Below are 13,331 nucleotides of genomic sequence, written 5' to 3' on the forward strand. Positions count from 1 at the left end.
GGTGATAACCACAGCAGGGAGAGGGAGCTCTATGGTCAAAAGAATCATTCTTATATATTCTCTCACTGTGCTAACATCTACTGAGTCAAATAATAATGCAAGTAAACTATTCCTTATTTCACTGTGGACCCCCTGGAAAACCCTCAAGGAATACAGGAGGTCCCCACCTTGAGAACCGCTAGCATAGCATAGCTTAACAACCTCGAATGCACCCTGAATCAAATGAGTTTTAAATTGTTTCCTCACTGTGTGCTAAAGTACAAGGTATCAGAGTATCACATCAAATTTCCAGTGAACTGAGTTAAATCAAGCAAAGCTGCAAGGAACACAGTATAACATCACTGTGAAAGGTAAGTGGATTAGATTCCGGAGGCCGGTTTGACATATGGCTCACATCCCAACCCCAAATCAGATATGAGCTGATATGAAGGCAAGGGGAGACATTACAGTGTAAACGGCTTTTCAAAAGTGATGAAGCAGCACTGCAACATCTCCTTGATATCCGAGACCTCGTCAAGCCTAATGCCAATTCAATTTATTCTTTATTCTGAAAGAGACTGGTCCCCGTGGCAAGATGCCACTGTTTATTCTAATAGTGAACAATCAGATATAAAACAGAATACTGCAGCACATGGGCTTTTTGTTTCTATGTAGCTGTTGATTAGTCAGGTGCAGCAATGGGCAGGCAGCACTTAAGTCATTGTCAGAGACAGAGGGGTTATTGACAAACTCTGCAATCAACTCAGCTTTCTGGCATTGCTAAGCTTTGTCTGCACTTTTAAATAAGTTATAGACAAGTCTTTTTTTTTTTTTTTTAAAGCTAAAGGAAGGAGGGAAACACAGCAGTGGTGCGTGAAGCTATTTTCTCAGCCATCCAGCTCAGGCCAGAACATCCCATCCTACAACTCTACAATTTCCACCCCATAAAGTTCTGGAGAACACACTCCAGCCATTAGCCATTGCCTTAAATCTCTCATCTCAGGCTTGTAAACCTTCAGACTGCATACAGAGTGTATCCCACACATACTGTGTGCACTCCTCCATACTGCCCTCCCATTCTCTCTGCCACCCTCTCTCTTGCTCTTGAGTGCGCAAATATGTGTGCATGCAGTGCAGTGTCTGTATGTGTGTGTGTTTAATTAGGGCAGGGTCAGCAACACTGCTCATTAAAGTAATGGGGCTCTCAGTCTCTTTATTGTACGTATCCCACACTGTCTGACTAGAACACGACTCTTTGTATGGATGAGTCTGGCAGGAGAGAGAAGAGGGGGCAGTTAACCGTGGTTAATATTTTAGCATATTTTTTGCAGTCCATTGGTGGAAGGCCAGCTTTGCAAAACAGAGAGACACGTTTTAAGAGCGCCACTACAGACTTACTTTCTTCTATATCTATATCATATAGTTTATAGTATAGTTGCATAGAATTACACACAACCAGTAACTAACTAGTAACTGCAGTCACGTCATCTCATGTCAGAAAAGACGTGACTGCATGTTTATCTCTCTCACAGCAGAGCACAATTTGTCTCTTCTGAGAGAGAAGTAAAAGGTCTTTAACACACACAAGCAGAAGACTCTACCATTATACTGGAAAGGTCAAACAGAATGGAACAGTAGTGAATCTATTTCTAAGAGGGTGATGAAGCTGGTGTAGCAAGGGGAGGGGAGGACTGTGGAGGGGGACAGGTGACTAGTGAGGAAGAATAAGTGAGGAAGCACGAGTATGAATGAGGATGTGTGAGTTGTATGGCAAAACGCATGGCTGAAATTGAGCAGTGAAAAAGATACAGATACACCAATTACATTACAGTATGAGCAGTATATAAATATAGGTACGCCATATAAGTTACAACTCTCACATGAACATAGCACACACACTCAACCATTCATGTGCACTGTGACCACTTTATTCTGAAGATAGTCTGAGTAATACAGTCTTTCCACCATCTGGACTCAGTTCTTCCATTAAAGAGAAAATTCATTAGCTTAAGTAGTCACAGGGGAGTTGGCGCACACACACGCGCGCGCGCACACTTATTAGGGATGCCACTTAAAGACTGGACTCCATAAAGACTGGTCAAATATGTGAAAGACTAATGCCCAGAGTAATAAATAGGGCCAATAGGGTGTGTGTGTGTGTGTCTGTGTGTGTGTGTGTGTGTGTGTGTGTGTGTGTGTGTGTGTGTGTGTGTGTGTGTGCATGCACTGTAGAATAGAGTTAAGCAAATAGGTTTCCAAGGGGAACTTTGCTGTCTATTTTTGAGATGACAGAGCTGTTGGCACACCTTGACTACTGGGTGCAGTCCAGCAGGTACATCAGCAATGGACACTGTCTATTACATTGTACCCTCCAGGAGAATATATTGGGAAATCTTTGAATCTATGCAATCTCTTTAACTTAACTGAGTGGACTAATGAGCTGAAATGAGTCTAGAGTATAGCATCACTAGAGACCCTTGGCATGGGAAGGAAACTTATGCACCCGTCAGAGTGCCATTGTTTACATGGAGGGCACCCTGGCCGTCTGCAATGAGGGGAGAAAAGAGATAACAATCCCATCTTTCCTGTTGTCACTGAGAGAAAGGAGATAAGCAAGTGTGAACAAGGTGAGGTAGATTGGACTGGGAAGGGGGACAAAACAGGGGTCATCCAGATAGGACAGGCCAAACAAGGCCCTGGTGCATGGTGTCAACTTGTGGGGGTGAGCCGGAACAGGACAAGGACCTCTTCAGTCAACCGTTCACTTAGAGGTAGGCAAAGTTTAAAATGCTGTCGATGTATGGTACCTACAATGCTTCCTTTTGTTAAACTTTAATCAAGCGTGATATCCAACCACGTAACATTTTAGCCTATGATCTACAGAGTAATAAATGAGCCCTAATCCCTCTCTTCATAGAGATAAATACCTAGGCTATAGGCTAACGAGAGCATTGAGAGTAAGGCTAATATTCCCTTAGTGAGAGGAGCGCCTCTACACAGCACTCAGACTCACTCTGTCCATAGTGTTATCGATTAAAGGGTAAAAGCACACACCCCAGGGGAGGGGGAATGGGGGGGGGTGCTCACGCAGCTAAAGTTACTGTGTGTGCCTGTGTGTGCCTGAGTGTGTGTGTGTGTGTGTGTGTGTGTGAGAGAGAGATAGATTGTGTGTGTGTTACAAGGCCAACAGTTGCATAGGTAACCCAAACCCTGAGACAGGACTGCAGCCCACTCAGGACCAGAGAAGGAGCACTGCAGATAAAAGTATTAGCACACGCACACACACACACACACACATACACAGCCTTTAAAATCATCATCCCTGAACACACTTTTCACCGTGCCATAACTGTCCCATTATGAAACCGACAAATCTCAGAGAAAACCCATTACCTTCCCCGCCAACAGGCTCGAACATTCCAAACTGCTCCAGGACTTTGATGAAGAGACCCATGACCACCAGCACAGCAATCATCTCCAAGCCATCCAGACTCAACATCTTGGGAGACCACTCTCTGTCATTGCCCAGCACCGTGCCACTGAGCCGGGCTGGGCCGGGCCAGGCCGGGCCAAGTCTGGTCAGCAACACAAGACCTGTCCGACCGCACTCGATCTGACCAGTTTGTCCAAATGTTTACCCAGCTTCTACCTTCTTATCCAGTTAGATCCAATCTAGTATCCTAAAAGTGGAGGAGATGATTAAAAAATGTTCTGCCAGCTATAGTGAAAAAAAAGTGGCTGATGGCTTGGCATGGCTTGCTGGGTGTCAACCTCTGTCTGGCACGCGCTGTCCTCCACGTTTCTCGTCTCTCACCCAAAATTTGGCCTGAGTCAACTCCCCCCTATCCCCTGGTGGCAGCCATCCACTCTGGACCTACAGGCTGCAACAGAGGGGTCCAGATTGTCCCAAAGCCTGGTTTAAGAGCTGGGCTCAAGTTTAAGCTCTGTCCCTCTCTTCTCCTCTCCTCTCCTCTCCTCTCCTTCCTCCAGACCCCCAGCGAGTGATGGAATCTGGGGATGTGCTGCGCCTGCTAGTCCTTTGGCAGTGGTTGTCAGGAGGCGAGTGTTGTGAGGGGGAAAGAGAGAGTGAGTGAGGGAGAGGCGGCAGATAGAGAGGGGGAGAGAATGAGATGCAAGAGTGGGAGATGGCAGAGAAAACGAGAGAGGGAGAAAGACAGAGAGAGAGAGAGAGAGCGAGAGAGAGAGAGAGAAAGACAGAGGGAGAGAGTGGGCCAGACACGCACACACCCACAAAAAAAAGAAAACACGCACACACAAACACACACACAGATTGTTGGGGGGGGTGAGAGAGGTGAGGTATGCCCTCCCCCTCCAGTGACATTACCTTCATTGATTTGCCTAATGTGGTTTCCTAGGTAACTGGAAGAGTGTTTAAAGCCAGACTTGACAAATGGAAAGAAAATATCTTTATGTTCATCTAAATCCAAGTTCTGTCACAAATGTGTATTTTCCCTGTATGCAGATCGCTGCATCTGTTTTCCTGCCTGTATGCCTGCCGGTCGATGCAATATCTCATTAACTTTTTAAATGTGTTGCAATCAGAGCTTGGTGAGCGACGGGTTTTTGGCATCAGTACAGAAAATTGAAAATTTGGGAGACAAACATCAATGCTGAGACCGAAAACTAAATTCAGTAATTTTGGATACATTGCTGCTGATGCTGACTTTGTGGTGCCAGAGAGAAAAAGCCCTCTAGCAAGTACCTGTCAAATCTAACTTGATATAGAAGTATTCCCTCCATACATTTCTCCTTAGAGTTACATCAACAGCTAGTTGCAGCCGGGAGAAGAAGCAGACAGCTGCTGTGAGTCAGCGAACCTGTGGCTTGCAGCTAAAACTCTTACATCCAGTTGCCATGTTTTCCCTCACTTTCTTATCTAAAGAACGGACACTAGAACACTAGAACCACCTAAGGACCCACGTTCACCTAAGGACCCATGTTCACCTAAGCATATCCATGGGTGGCATGGATATTCAGTCATCACAGTATCAATCACGCCAGCCTGGGATACTTATAGCATCACCAAGAAGCAGCCCAGGATGCTCCAGTCAGCCACCAATCAATGCCCTGCCCCTCCCAGCACAACACCCAGAGAGGGTATCACATTGTCTAATGCTACAAAAATAACAGAATTGGGAAAAGTATGTTCTTTCTTTGTCTTTTCTTTCTCTCTCGCTCTCTCTCTCTCTGTGTATCTCTCGCTGCCCCACTCTCTTTCTTTCTCTCTCCACAGGTTGAGAGAGGCAAGACAGCGGGGGTTTGACATATGTGCTGTGTCTGCATAGGATTCTGCTGTTGTTTTTCTTTGTTGACATTCCTGTTCCTAGGTTTGTAACTGCACTATACAGCAGCATGCCTCATTACCGAGACACCTGTCTCATGAACAGCAGCACCAAGGACCACAGTGGGTCATTCCAACGTCTACGCACACACACGCACACATACACACACACACACACACACACACACACACACACACACACATGGGTCAGACAAGGTGACAGGAAACCCAATCTTACTTGACGTCACTCCTCTTCTATGTGGCGTGAAGGCAAACAAACACCACACCAAAGCAGACCCATTTCTCTTCACTGTGTTGGCAGTAATATATACTGGCTGTTTTGAAGCTGGGCTCCATTTCCAGACATGGTAGATGTAAACAGAGAAATATTGAGCCACTATACACACGCACACACACACACATACACACACATACACACACACACACGCCCGCACACGATAGAGAGAGAGAAAGAGAGAGAGGGAAATCTGAGCCTGACTTGTTGGCTGGAAATGATTTTTTGCCCACTTGTGTATTGGGGAGTTGTCATTGGGCGAGGCAGGCTGTTGCATGAAATATGACGGCGGGACAGAGTAATGAGAAGCAAGTCAAGACAGACAGAAAGGGAACATGAAGGCACAAAGGAAGGACAAAGTGAAGAGCCCAAGTGACTAAGGTCAGATCCCACTGTGTGGCGATCTGCAAAGTACAGAGGGAAGACGCATCTATTCTTTATTACCCTCCAGCATCTCTGCTCTCCGGGAGGATTTTTCACCTCATTCTGGCTGTCAGGATAGAAAATTGGACCTGCAGATGTGTCCTCTACTTGTATTACTACTCCCTCTCCACCCCAATCCCTCCTTCCCTCCCTCTCCCTCCCCTACTTTCTTCTCTCCTCCTCATTGAATTCATACAAACAAGGACCACGTATTTGCACATTCAAGGTCAAGGTTGGCAAGATGAACTCTGCATAACTTCAGCTCCACAAGAAAGGATTATGGTCTACATCTGAAAGTTCACAATCAGTTCAGAAACGCAGACTAACAGGTCTATTTACCGTCTGAGTCAGAGATCTCCACCCCCGATTCAGAGAAAATTGCTTCCTGAACATGGTCAGTGTAAGTGTGGGTCCGCTGTACTGTAACTGCGACTAATGAACCTTTTTCAAATTGCAGTGTCACAAGACATTATCGCCTCTAAAATGCCTGGCTCATTTAAGCGCTTCAACCTTCTGACAGGACTTTAAACCTCAAAGCAGAGTGTGTGCCAAGACACAGAGCACCGACATAAACAAACAGTTAATTAACAGTTCCAGGCAAAACACAAAAAACCCTGGTGTTTTCTGAAGATTTGCCTGTTGCAGTATGTGTTGTTGCTCTCAGATACATAGTGCCTGAGGTTGCTCTCAGAAATAGACGCTGATGCCTGTGTGGCTGCTGCTGAGATATCTCAGGCTAATGAAGTCCTTCAAAAATACAAGACTCTATCTACCCACCAACTCATATTCTCTCTCTTGTCTCCTATAGCATCCAAAATAGGCAGAACCACCCAACTCTAAACAAAACACAATGCCTTATTTCCTCTCTCTTTCCCCTCAAGGTCCTATTGATTTTTCCAAATTTCTGCAGCTGCTAAATATGAGAGATGCTCTGAGAAGTGAGTACTATAGGAGGATAGCAAGTCAATTGATAAGTGCTAATGTGAGGAGAGTGTTGTTCACAGTTGTACTGATGGGTTTATAGGTTTTATGATATACTGAAGTCAGTTGCTTTATTGACTTGCACATCGGTATTTATGCACTTTTTGTATCTACTTCAACAGGCACTAAAACTCAAGGGAAAATTATGAAGCAATGATGTGACATTAGAGCTCTATCAAATCACCTCCGGTGGACAGATTATGACAGGATGAGTGACTTAAAGCAGTGGAGAAGGATTTATGATCTCATGGTCTCAGGCCTGCAGCATTCTCTTCTTGTAGTGCATAAAACATTTCCAGAGTGCTGGAAGTCGAGGTTACACAACAGTTGAGCTGCTATGGCTGCGTCTCGATGTATTGATCCATGCATGTTACATTCTCTAATCTGCACAATGTGCTAATTGGATCTCTGCTACCATAAGGCTTGACTGACCATGCTAAATAGAGAAACTCACAAACACATACACACATACACACACAAACTCACAGGCACACATGCACATGGCAAATGCCAGCTGAGAATGGAAAAAAGGCTCAGAAAATTGCTGTGATTACTGCAATCATGCTCAGTCTCCAGCCGTCATGCTTAGTGATTTCACCTGACAATACGGCATCATGTGAGGACCGACTGAACATGCAGAATGAAATCAATAGGAAGGTAGACGTCTGGCCAAACATGCCCTCTTTAGTTCCTAGACTGTCAGCTGACACACAGAGGGATCAATACAGATATGATAGTGTGGCTTCACCTCACAAAAGAACATGAGAGAAGAGGAGGTCTGACTGGAAACTAGAGGAGACTGGAGGGATGAAGTCCCAGGTCAGCTAGACTAGGACACCTAGTGGGCACACAGAGCACAGATCAGCTACTGTGTCACCAATTCATGTATGTGATTTACAGAATCTGCCAGAGGCGATACAAGGTACACACAAACACAGGCCATCTAGGTGCTTGCACACTGTGTCACAAATTAACATTTAGTCTGTTTTACACAATTTGTCAGAGGTGATGCTGAGTAAACATACAGGCAATTTGGGTGCTTTCGAGGTACAGCTAAATTATGCAATTATATGCAGTGTGAGGTGGGAATCTACCCATTGGGGATAAGTATAAATTAGTTTGTTTTCCCACTAAGCAGTGCCTCACATCCATCACTGAGAAAGTGCCACTCACCTTTCCTCATAAACAGCCAGTAAAACAGTGGGAATAGTGACATGACGATGAGAGCATAGATAACTCCAATCCTTTCCTCAGAGCCGCTCAGCATAACCAGTGACTCCAAGGTAGACATATCCAATACAGGTGAGACATCAAGAGAGCTAAAGGTGTGTGTGTGTGTGTGGCAGCTACATTTAGAGAGGTGTCTCCTCCTCCTAAGGGCATGAATGCACACAAAAGCGTGTGCCATGTATGTGCACCCACACACATATGAACAAACGCATTCAACACACCCACAGACACACACACACACACACATCCACTTGCACCACCTGTGTTGATAAGGCTTGTGTTGTCTTTCCCTCATGTTCTAGCTGTTGTTGTAAAGATTTACACACTAGTATTGTCTGTGCTTGAATGAGGCTGTTTTTATGTGATTGATGTATGTCAATGTGCACTGACAGTGTGCTTTTATAAACTAGCGTTGTTGTGTTCGTGGCTGTTACGCCCCACGGCAAGGAACAATACCTGTGGAACAGCGATGTGGGTGGGTCAGACACAGGTAAACAAACGTGCACACTTAAATGGATGCATGCAGACATGCACGTATGGTAGCAGATATAGGGGTGAGATAGTGTGACATTTCCAGTCTTGGACTCTGCAAGCAGACACGAAAGCACAAAAACAGTTGCATATGCAGTGCTCAAAATAAAAGATGTGTTATTTATTTCAAGAAGAGAAACGAATACAGAACGAGTGAACTTTGACTGAAATCCTAGAGACAGCGCGAGCAAGAGGTGCTGGATGCCTAGAAACCTGCTGGGGGAGAAGAAAGAGAATGCGATACGAGGTTGAGAGGGAAGAAAGATGGACAGACAGAAAGAGAGGAAAGAGAATAACAAAATAATACAGCGAGTGAGTCAGAGTTGCAGAAGCGTGAGGGGAAGAATAATAAGAAGAGGTGAGTGTACAGAAAGACATTAAGCATGAGGGAAGAGCAATCACACTTTATCAGTGTAGACAGACTTTAACACACAGCGAAGTGAGTTTGAAATGAAGAGGTGAAATAGAAGGAAATATAACGAGGAACTCGCCTTCCTCTGTCTCTCTCTTTTTTGTGTGCGCACACAGAGAAACACACACACACACACACACACACCATAGGGCTATAATGACTAGCTGTTTAATAAAACAAGTGCAACTTCAATCAAGCTCCACTAGAGGTCAGTGTAGATTAAAGTATTTACATGTAAAGTATTGTAAACACGTCATACACGCATGCACACAGACTCAAAAACACATACCTGTACACACACACAGACACACACACACATACACACACACACACACACACAAGAAGAGAATGTAGTAGTAGAGGCCAACACCAAGACTTTTTTGTTTTTCCACTTGACTTTCAAATGTTCTTTACATGTCTGCTAATTTGATACATGCTTGCAGCAGTGTTGAGTTGATGCCAAGTTTGTAGCACTATCTCATCAGTGGCTTAAGCAAGCGGCAGTATGGCCTGGCATGCAGTCGGGTGTCCAGGTGGTTGGACAGACCAAGCCATGACTGAAAAGTCACAGGTTCAATTCGTACAACAGCTCAAGTATCCAGCCCTGCCAAGACGTTCTTCAACAAGACATTGACTTGACACGACTGATGCTGCAAAATGTCTGACTCTGCGCTCTGAAATGCATGCATGTAGAACACAAAACTAATTCTTTATTACAAATTCCTAATTGTAGTTTGTGTAACCTACTTTTTAATTAAACATTCCCATTCAAACTGTTGATATCACTCATCTGTGTCACCTCCTCCACTGAAGATACCAACTGCCAACTGAATTCACCATTCATTCATCATTTACAAACTACTGACTCATACCAGTCTAGTTAGGAGCAAATCAAATTAAATGATACAGTGAATCGCTCTTTGGAGGCTTGGCTGTGATGGAGGGTTGCTAGGCTTGCTAGCGCATAGAGTTTATTTAAATGAATGTCTCAGTAGAGAGGACAATGACAACAGCACGTGGAGCTGAAGCTATGCCGATTCAGCAGTTTATCAGAAGGTACAAAATGATCCAACCTATACCAAAGGACAAGGTGGCCTGTCCTGCACACCAGCGTACAAACACACACAAACACACACACACACACACACACACACAACCAAAAGAACAGCTCTGCAATGTCAGAGAGGGTGGATAGCTTACTATTGATGAACAAGCATAAACACATGCACACACACACACACACACACACACACACACACACACACACACACAAGATGAATAACGGGAATCTGTATTGACACAGAGGCAAAGTGTGTGTACATGAGTCAATATGTACAGGCAATGCTCTTCGTCAGGGAATGAGATGTAATATAGACAACTGTGGGGATAAGACAGTGCTATGAGGCTGTGGAGATGCTGTCATAACAGTTAATTAGCATTTGATTATATACTGGCAAACTGAGAGAGGAGAGGAGAGGAGAGGAGAGGAGAGGAGAGGAGAGGAGAGGAGAGGACAGAAAAGAAGTGAAAGCTGTGATTGTCTCTGACAGCCAGGCCCAGTCAGACGCTCTATTGTGTTAAACCTGTCAACTGTCACCACAGAAAGAGAGAGAAAGAGGGAGGAAGAGAGAGAGAGCGAGAGAAAGAGAGAGAGAGACAGAGAGAAAGAGAGAGAGAGAAACAGACAGACAGACAGCGGGAGAAAGAGAGAGGCTGTCGTCATGGACACGACACACAGCATCAATTCCCCAGGTTTGGGTGTGCACACACACACACACACACACACACATACGCCTGCACGCACACGCGCGCGCACACACACACACACACACACACACACACACACACACGCATATATCTATCCAATCTATTTTTACTCTGCTCCATGTATTGGTAGAGATGACATGGGCAGGCTTTCCCATTTCATCCATTATACTGTGCCAGTGTATGTATTGATCCAGTGTAACACACACTGTAACACACTGTGTAACATACACAAAGTGTATGTGTGTGTGTTTTACCAGTACAGGTCCTCCTCCTCCTCTCTTATATTACCAGACCTAGTGGACATGACAAACCTTATTATCATGGCCAGTCTGTACAGGCTATGGCCCCCATTAGTATTCTGCAGGAGAGGTACACAAACACACAAACACACAGTACACAGACACACACACAGACACAAAGCACACACACGGACACACACACACTCAGAGCGGGGTTAGTATTCCATAGGAGAGTGGCGTACGGCTCCCAGAAGCACGTCAGGTGTGAAATCACCAACAAATTGTTTCTCGTCCCCTCCCTCCTTCTCCCCCATCCCTCTTCTTTTTAAACCCTCTCCATCAATCAGACACTGTAGATCTGGTTACACAAATGAGTCCAAATTCACATCAGTCACTGAATAGAGAAGTAAATAAGACTACTTTTGTCTGGAGAGATTGCTATTTCTGGGCTTGGCTAAATCAAGCCCGATCCACAGGAATGCGATCAGTCATAATTATAATAAGCCACTGTTATCTGCGGTTTCCCATTATGTATACTGCTCGCTATTGACCTCCATTATGGTTTGTCCACTCCTGTGACTCATTGGTTGTCTTCTCTGTCCTTCACATGTCACGTCTCCTGCTGATAAAGCTGTGGAGGTTTAGGCGACAAACTGTTTCAGGTTTAAGCTCTGATTATGGCCATTCACCCATCGTGCTTATCAGCTGAGCCTCTCAGTGTGTATATCGGCTATATGACCACACACACCCTGCAAGCAAACATGAAAAGGCAAAAACAGTCACATATATATGCAGTGCTGAAAATACAGTGTTATTTAAATCGAGAAGAGAAGTGAATACAGAATACGAAAACTTTGACTGAAATCCTTAGAAAAACAGTGCAAGCAGGCAGGTGTTGGATGCCTGGAAACATGCTGGGGGAGGAGAAAGAGCAGGCACACACAAACACACACACACACACACACAAACACACACATATATTACTATGCTTGTGAGGTCCTTTCATTGACTACACTCAAACCTTAACACCTAATCCTAACCTTTACCCTCACCACTACATTCCTAACTCTAAACTAAACCAAATCCTAAATCTAACCTTAACTCTAAATAAGTCCTAGTGTGGACTAAATAAGTGAGGACTGCCCAACATGACTTCACTTCCCAAAAATGTCCTCACTCCACAGGTCTAAAACTCAAACTGGCTCTCGCACAGATACCAAAACAGGTACACGCACACGCACCCACATACAAAGCTGATAATATCTGTCTGCCTTAAGGTGTCCTGTGCCCCTTCCTTATGAAGGCGGGCAGGGACACGGGTCGTGACGTGTCACACAGCGTGGAGTGGGCCTGCAGGGCGGCTATAGGAGCACAGCTATAAATAGCCCTGAGAGGAATCAGATTTGGAGAACCGGAGGTGGGAACTGATGAGATCACACATACACGTCTGTGCGCACGAACACACACACACGCACACACACACAGAAATGGCTCAGATCTGAGAAGGGAGATGGAATCAGACTGGTGTCATGCAGACTCGCAGACAGACAGGCTGGCAGGAAGGCAGGGAGACAGCAGAATAGAACAGGAATAGACTCAACACACACAAGAGTGAGAGCTGGATGTGGCGTGACGTAGATACAACTACCTGGGACAAAAAATGGGGAGGAGCTTACTTTGGTGATGATTACAATGATGACAACAATGGCCAAGAGGATGGTATTGCTGATAATTTGTAATGTCGTGATAAGAGGATGAAAATAAGCCAAACACACACATAAGTCAGTATGTTACCATGTGTGACAGTGTGCTGCTGTAGTATATGTTTGTGGCAATGCATGTCGATTATACATGTGTGTTTCATGCGCCCTCTCAAGGACATCACAGTATTAATAACACATGAGCACATACAACCTCACTTGTGTATGATGGATCATGTAGTGTTTCTTCAGTTCTCCTTATGAATGTAATTTGAATATGTTGGGAGACTGTCGACAAGGACATAAAGGCATGATTATGGATGCCAATCAAATCACCGGGCCATGGGGAACTGAGACTTGTGCAAGAGAAGCTGTATGAGGAGTGTCATTGCATGATAAGATATCCGCCATTTGGAAAAGTTGTCAGCTACTCTTACAAACTCATTGCTGGCATAGAACTATACTGCCTGAG

The 13,331-nt window shown here is 44.8% G+C and overlaps 1 protein-coding gene across 9 annotated transcripts in view; it reads right to left on the reverse strand.

The window, feature by feature from the left end:
• The window catches only part of cutc (cutC copper transporter homolog (E. coli)), a 97,140-nt gene that overhangs the window by 26,551 nt on the left and 57,258 nt on the right, over window positions 1-13,331 (reverse strand). Inside the window, exon 1 of one of the 9 annotated variants that reach the window (XM_071530421.1) lies at window positions 3,373-3,493. The exons of the other annotated variants lie outside the window; for them this stretch is intronic. Within the exon in view, the coding sequence (XP_071386522.1) occupies window positions 3,373-3,478 (106 nt within the window). The 5' untranslated portion in view covers window positions 3,479-3,493. Of the gene's footprint in view, window positions 1-3,372; window positions 3,494-13,331 lie in introns of those variants that run through there. 9 annotated transcript variants of the gene reach the window in all.

The sequence above is a fragment of the Centroberyx affinis genome, unplaced genomic scaffold (genome assembly GCF_046629955.1).
Source record: "Centroberyx affinis isolate AG114_WGS23_722 - 3 ecotype Tasmania unplaced genomic scaffold, CSIRO-AGI_Caff_v1 ptg001928l_1, whole genome shotgun sequence".
Taxonomy (NCBI): domain Eukaryota; kingdom Metazoa; phylum Chordata; class Actinopteri; order Beryciformes; family Berycidae; genus Centroberyx; species Centroberyx affinis.